The 7,789-nt window shown below is 55.2% G+C and overlaps 1 protein-coding gene across 1 annotated transcript; it reads left to right on the forward strand.

Moving 5' to 3' along the window:
• Window positions 1–897: 897 nt before the first annotated feature.
• On the forward strand, window positions 898–7,477 carry LOC100898069 (protein artichoke-like). Its single transcript, XM_003742238.2, has 4 exons — window positions 898–4,180; window positions 5,525–6,250; window positions 6,958–7,139; window positions 7,358–7,477. The coding sequence occupies exons 1-4, from the start codon at window positions 898–900 to the stop codon at window positions 7,475–7,477; spliced, it is 4,311 nt and encodes a 1,436-aa protein (XP_003742286.2).
• Window positions 7,478–7,789: the final 312 nt, after the last annotated feature.

Here is a 7,789-nt window from a genome sequence, read left to right on the forward strand (position 1 = left end):
TGCGAATGAAAATTGTACCTCGGCCCTCGTTGCTAATGACTGAGCCTAATTACTCAGTGTGGCCGTGCGTACGTGCGCGGATAAACTTGCCTGTCTACGCAAGTGCGTCGGCATCGGTGAATGTAAACGCAGGTATATAATAACAAGGCTACTGTCTCAGGTGCGCTAAGCCCTAATAGGCTCGTTCGTTCATTCGCTGGTTTTCGTTGCCTAACATTCGCTACCTATAAGCCCTCTGCTCCTTCTCGTCGCCGTTGCCGCTGCCTTTTCCGTGTCGGATACCACTCGGTCGGCTACTCGGCGGGTATCGACTTTCCGACCGGCACGGAGCCAGAGCGCGCAAGCAAAAGGAGCCAAAACCTTATTTAGGCCCCATCTCCGACGTCGTCGAGGAGAATGTACACCCATTGTATAATAAACAGTATCCCGCGATGAATGAGCTCGGCCAATCACAGGATCAATGGGCTCGTTCCCGTATCATTGCGTTGGGAAACTTATAAAAGGATTAGTATAGTAGGGTGGGAGCTCTCTCGAACTTCTCCGAATAAGTCGCAAATGCATACACGTTCTCCGCTAGACGTAGAAACGCGTGTAAGCCGTTCAGGGAGGGATCAGACGGAGTGCCACATCCGATTTCGGGGCGAACTCCCTCCCGCTTCCCCGCCTGCCCTTGAAACTCTGGAACATGGAGCATGGAATTCAATTTACTGCTTCGAGAGTTCTCTTTTATTCGATTGATGACTTCTTCGTTCTCCTTTCCAGGTATGGTGGAAATTAGCGCCGGTCGATGATGGAAGCAAGCTCAAGTACCCGAAAACCGGAATCGACGATGAACGAGACGACAACATGATGAGGGGGACGAAAAGCTGAAACGCGCAACCTGGAGAAAGGAACAAGATGGCGACACAGAAATTCTGTGCGCTGGCAGTCACCGTTCCGGGCATCGTGCTGGCTCTGAGTCTCCTCGGTCGAGCTCAGAACGCCAGCCGCTTAACTAGCGGCTGCGTCGGTCCCGACGTGGACATCACGCCCTGCCTCTGCTACGACTTCGAAGACGCGTTGTTCCTCGAGTGCGCCGACGTCAGCGAAGAGCGGCTCCGTAACGCCCTGTCGAAGATCAGCGGGCCGCTGAAACAGCTGACGTTGGTCAAACTCGACGTCGTGGGAAACGTGTTCCCCAAGGGAATGTTTGTCGGCCAAAAGATCTCGACGCTGCACATCTCGAACAGTGCGCTGCATCGACTCGACGACGGCGCGTTCCTCGGTCTCGAGAACTCGCTTCTGTCGCTGACGATCTCCAACTGCGATTTGAAGGAGCTGCCTCGCGGAGCAATCAAAAACGTGAAGGCCCTGCGTTCGCTCGAGTTGGATTCGAACTCGATTGTCGACGTCGAGAGCTATTCGTTCTATGGGCTGCAACTCAAGTCGTTGATGCTGCACAACAACCAGATAACGCAGTTAGCCGAGTTCGCGTTCGGCGGACTCGAGTCCTCGTTGGAGGATCTCAACCTAAGCAACAACCGCCTGCCGCTGTTTCCGTTCATGGCATTGCGGCGACTGCAGGCCCTCAAAGTGCTCAAGCTGGTCGGCAACCTAATCGTGGACATCATCGACGACGGACTCACCCGATTCATCAACTTACACACGGTCGACCTCAGCCAGAACCGGCTCACGTCGCTCACGAACCGGAGCCTCGCCTCGATGCCGCGGCTCCGGTCGCTGTCGCTCTACCAGAACGAGATCAGCCTGGTGGCGAACGGGACGTTCGAGCACAGCCGTGAGATCGAATCGCTCGATCTGGGCCAAAACTTTGTGCGCTTACTGCATCCGTCGGTGCTGCGGCCGCTCAGCCGACTGCGAACCATCGAGCTGGGCTTCAACCATTTGCATGGCGTCGACGACGGCCCCTTCCAAAACATGGCACAGCTGCGCGAGGTGTTGCTATCGAATAACAATATCCTCCGGCTGCGCAATGACACCTTCACGAACTGCCAGAACGTATCGATTTTGTTTGTGCCCAACAACGCCATCGAGCACATTGAGCTAGGCGCGTTCCAAAGCCTCGAACACCTCAGCCAACTGCAGCTGTCATTCAATCGACTGCGGAGCGTTTCAGCAGTTTTGTTCCGCTACAACGCCGAGCTCAGGTCGCTGTCGCTGGATAACAACCTTCTGACCGAGCTCGAAGTCGGCACTTTCCGAAAGCTTGACGAGCTGCGAGACCTCCGCCTGCAGCACAATTACCTGAAAAAGGTCCGCCGCGGAGTGTTTTTCCCGCTGGCGAATCTCGAGGAGCTTCATCTGCAAAACAATCGCATCGAGTCAATCGAGCCCGAGGCGCTGGCCGGCCTCGCCGCTCTGCAACACCTCAACCTCCAGGGTAACAAACTGCTTGAAATTCACGACATCCTCATCCGGGTGGGCTCGAATCTTCGCTCGCTGTTCCTTAGTTTGAATCAGTTGAGCGATCTGAGCAGTCTGAGTACGCCGCTGAGTCGGCAAACGAAACTCGAAATGCTCGAAATTCGTTCGAACAAGCTCCGACGGCTCCGGGTCGACATGTTCCGAGACCTGACATCGACGACTCGACTCTACCTCGACGGAAACAACGTCGCCGATATTGAGGACGGCGCATTTGAAACTCTCGCCGAATGCACATTCCTAGATCTGAGCGGCAACAGGCTGAAATCGCTCCGGGCCGCCCAATTCCGAGGTCTCCGTGCTCTCGAGGAACTCTCCCTCCAGCGGAACAACTTGACCAACCTGGCGAAAGGTTCATTCTCTTTCTTGACCCGTCTCCGGCTGCTCAACTTGGCCCACAACCAACTGGGCGCTATCGGGGCGGACACGTTCGGCCCGATGCCCGGCCTGCAGTCGTTGAATTTATCCGACTCGGGTCTGAACTCGATCGAGAACGGGGCGTTCGACGGTTTGACAGGTCTCGAGGTACTCGATCTCTCGGGAAACCCCATCAAGGTGTTGCGCCTCTCGGGTCTGAGCCAGCTGCGGCTGTTACGGCTGGCTTCTACGAGTCCCTCGAAGCTGGCCGAGGGTTTGTTTGACAAAATGACCTCCCTCGAGGAGCTCGACTTGTCCGCGTCGCACATCAACCCAAATCGGGTGGGCTTATTCGAACGACTGAGCTCATTGCACACGCTGCGCGCGGGGCACAACAACATTTCATCTTTGCGACAGGGACTCCTGAACGCCCTGCCTCTGCGGGAGGTCTCGCTCGAAGGAAATTCTCTCACGGCCATTCCTACCGAGTCAATTAACGCTCAGGTGGAAACGCTCCGTCTGGCCGGAAACAACATAACGATTCTCCGGAGCGGATGCCTCAAAGGCTTCAACGCCCTAGAGCGGTTAGACCTGTCGAGTAATTTGATCGGTTCAATCAATAACGACGTGTTCGACGAGTCGGGATTGCGTTTCCTCGACCTCAGCTCGAACCGGCTCCGAACGTTGCCCTACCACCTGTTCAGGAACACCACCGGCTTGGAACAGCTTGATTTGGACGCGAACGACTTCTCCTACATACCGAACGCGATTGTCGACGGCGCCGTCCAGATGGGCAAACTGCGAGTTCTGAAACTTTCCCGCAACCCCATGACGCGGGTGCGGGAGGATTTCGCCAGCGGCGGTCTGCTCCCAGCGCTCGAAGAATTGGATCTGTCTTTCGGGAACGTGTCTATTCTCGCGACGAACGACATGCACAGTTTCCCGGAACTGACTCTGCTGACGTTCGCTCACAACCGCATCAATAAGGTCTCACCCGGAGCGCTGCGTCCACTCCGGCGTCTGGTTTCGCTGGACCTCAGCGACAACCACATCGAGGTGCTCCCGACCGAACGGCTCCAGGGTCTGTTCGCGCTGAGGCATCTCAATCTCTCCCAGAACAAATTGACAGAGCTGCAGGCGTTCCCGGTCGATTTGACGCAGCTCGAGTCGCTGGATATCGCGAACAACAAACTAGTTAAAATTCAAGAGATCGTTCTCGATACTCTTACGGGACTCAAGCGGCTTGACTTGAGCAACAACAACATCCGGTGGGCGGCCGCGGATGCTTTCAACAACCTGATCGTGCTGGAAGAGCTCAATCTAAGCAGTAATAATCTCATGTACTTCAGCCAAAGTATGTTTCACATCATCGAACGACGCCTCAGCAAACTGCTGGTCACAGGTAGGTGCTCGCCAGAGAAGAAACTACGCAGAAAGGAGATGGACGCGTTTCGAATCCTTCCCGTTCCGATGGTCGTTCGCTCCGCTCGGCTTGGAGCGGATTCGGTTTATTTCTGCTCCCTCCTAATTTTCTTTCTTGCTGCTTCCTACTCGCATCTCCCTCGACACCGATTCACCGTGTTCCGCCGCTTCTCGTTTGTTTGTGTGGCTCTGTTTCTTCTCTGAGCTTTTCCATTTTCCTGTCTTCCTTTTCCTTCCCCACCATTCGATAACGTCGGTCCCTATTTTTCCATGTCATGATTGTTCCGATTCCAAGCCGAAGTGTCTGTATTTCGGGGCTCTCTCTTTCTGCTCTCTCTCCCGCTTTCCCTCTCTCAGCATTCGCTCACAATCGGTCGCCGGACGCCCCAACAAAGAATTCTCACTCGGAGCAGAAGTTATTCCGCGAATTCCCATTCTCTCGTAGAGAAAGTGTTCCGTACGAACATTTATTTCGTCCCGCGTGCCGACGCACTTGCTGAAGGGCTCAAACTCACGAACGCTATCGGCGATGATCATTGAGCTCATCATTGTGTGGAAATAAGCCGCTCAGTGAGTGGAATCGGGCTTGTTCGATCGCTGCAGTCGGATAACAGTAGTTGGAGAGAAGCCGACGAACGGACTCGGTGCTGAATGGCTTGAGCCGGGCTGGTTGCGCTGCTCCCGAGTCGCAAGTTTTTCTTTTCTATGTCAATGAGCCATCTGCAGCTACAACGGCGGCTGTGGCGGTAGCAACAATGCCCGTGAACCCCGTGGACTCGTAACAAAAGGCAGACTTATCTTGGGACTTCTTTTTTTTTTGACGTCATTGTTGAAGTCAGTCTGTGAGTGCCGTTGTCGCCGAAGCTGTCCGACTGACTCGCTGGTTGGCAGGCCGGAGCAGTGAGTGACATTTGGCCTTATTCCGTTGGCAACGCCGGCGCCGCCTGCGCCGTCGTCAGTGTTGCAGAATGTCGTTCCCCAACAGCGACTTAGCCGTCCACTGCAGTAGAAATCCCCGCTTCGCCATCAGAAGTCTGCCCATCAATGAACTCAGCGAAGGAATTCGTGAAAGCTTCTCGGAGAGACAAGGGTCAAGACTCGAGAACAATGTTGAAGATATTCAAGGAACTCTAGTTTCCCCTTTGAAGTTTCTGTAGCGGCCCGAATTCCTTCTGCTTAGGAATGACCTTTCGGCTGAGAAATTTTTCCGCGTGGGTCTCACGTCTTGTCTCAGTCGATATTGAGCCGGGACAGCTCCATCACAGAACGGCTCCTTGATCGAATCGAGGAAAATGTATTCAAGGGAAAATTCCTTTGATTTCAGGCAATCCGCTCAAATGCGACTGTCGAATGCTGGGCTTCTGGGAGTGGTTGAAGGAGCATCCCCAGCTGCAGATGACGGACAGCTCATCCAACCCTTTTTGCACCTATCCCGAACGACTGTCCGGACAGGACGTCAACGTTCTTCATCCGGTAGATTTCTGTCCCGCGCCGGTCATAGGTTCGCTGACCGCGGGCGAGGTTGGCCACAGCAGTGTGAGCCTGTCGTGGCAAGCGGACAACTCGACGTTAGTCGACCAATTTGTATTATCGTTCCATCCCACTTCGCCGTGTCCCGTGGCGGTCTGCTCCGAAAACAACGATTCGCTCCCCCTGCCAGCGATGAAGAGAGCTTTCGTTTTAACGGGACTCTCAGCTGAGCGGGAATATCTGTTGTGTGTGACAGCTGCAGGCCGCTACTTGAGACCGTTGGGGAAGCCGACAGCTTACGCCAACATTCCCTACGACAGCGACCTGGAGAGCAGCGGTCGAAAATGTCTCCACGTCAAAACGAGCCCACGGATCCACAAGCGTCTGATGAGCATGCCCGAGCTGGGCGTTGCGTTGGGCGTCGCTCTGGGCTTGGGTCTGATCGTGTTCACCTCGGTAATCGTCACCGCCGTCCGGCTGAAACGCTCCCGCCGAAAGAAGCGGAGGCCCATCCACGAGGAAGATGTCCCGCCGGAGTATATCTCCTACCGACATTTCTCCATCCCGGGTGGGGACCCGGGCGAAACGCTTCCCTAGCAGGAGCGGGGGGACGAAGAGCTGCAGCAAACTCCTGTCTACCAGGGAGGGCTGTCCAACTACGCTGATGTTGTTGGACAATACCCCCAAGTTCGACGAGCTTCCCTGGTTCAGCAGCAGCAGCTACCGATGGTCCCCCCGTTTCTGTATTAATAATGAAGGAAGTGAAGACACACAACGATCGCAATCTCTCTCATCCGCCGCCTTCATCTAAATGACGCTCCGAAGTTCGCTGCGATTTCTCCGTCTCCTTGAAATTCTCCACATTGCGCTAGCCCCGAACCCTTCTCGAATCCACACGATTCCGCCGCGGAGCTCCATCGTAATACCCCTCGTCATCAGCTCCACGATCCACACGGCGGCGTCCCCATCGATTCCTCGGGGTTCATTTCCACCCAGTTTCTCTCGACGGTCTTCCCACAGCAGCAGCAGCAGCGGGAGCATACCCCGAGAAGGGAAAGGGGGAACAGCGAGGCTATGGGCGCAAGAGAAATAATACAGGAGCGAACTCACTGGTCCGCCGTCCGGCAGGACTTTTTTTTCTGCCGCCAACGCCGGAACGAGAAGCTCCCAAGAGAGGGAGGAACCAGGAGAGAGGTCTGGACCTTGAAGCAATAGACGTCGTCGTCGTTGTTGTATAATAAGAAGGAAAAGCGAAGAAGCAAGGGTCCCTTCTACTTTTCTCCTCAGCGACGCTCCCCGAGTATTCGGTCCGTGTGCTCATCGCCCGTCAGCAGCTTATCGTCAAGTTCCTCTTGTTATCGATCAGTCAGAGGTCGTCGTCTTCGACTTCACCGCTCGTCCTCCCTCATCACGAGAGGTTGAAACTTAAATCATCAGCCTCCATCAAAGGTGATCGGATAAGGGATTGGGTGAAGGGGCTGCCCAACGCCGAGACATGCCGTGGACCATGGGCCCGTCGAGGAATCGTCGTTCGATGGTTTTGAGCCGCGGTATCCGGAAAATAGACGTCAAGGGAGGAGAGCTCCCCCACACGCGCATGATCCCTGAGCGCATACGGAACGTCGATCTCGGGAGGAGGCTGGACCATCCTGAGGTTAGTGAACGGTCTGTCGGCATCTGCTCGCAGCCTCTATGTAAATCGAAGACGCGTATTCGGGGGGGGAGACGCACGAGCATAAAAAATGCCAGAATGACTGCGATTCGTGGGGTTTGGTCCGCTTCCTGGTGTCAGTCACAAGTTGGCTAGGCGCTCTTCTCGCTAACATGCCCATCCCCGTCCCTCGATCTCCTAGCCCCTAGCTGGTTTTTCGCTTTGCGTGCTGCTGTAGTTCTGCCGGGGGGGAGGGGGGAAAGGGGTTCGCTGTTGGTGACTGTACTGTACTGTACACCACCGAGTCACATTACCGAACTGAACGGTGGCTCGCTGGAGATTGAATTCCTCTTTCCGGGAAGATGCTACACCCACTATCTATCTCGCGCAATTTTTCCTCCCGGCTCGAGACAGGGCTCATCGGCCTATCCGAGGAGCACACAAACCACGCGACCGAAGAGGCGAGCC

Source organism: Galendromus occidentalis, unplaced genomic scaffold (genome assembly GCF_000255335.2).
Source record: "Galendromus occidentalis unplaced genomic scaffold, Mocc_1.1 scf7180000077357, whole genome shotgun sequence".
NCBI classification, from domain to species: domain Eukaryota; kingdom Metazoa; phylum Arthropoda; class Arachnida; order Mesostigmata; family Phytoseiidae; genus Galendromus; species Galendromus occidentalis.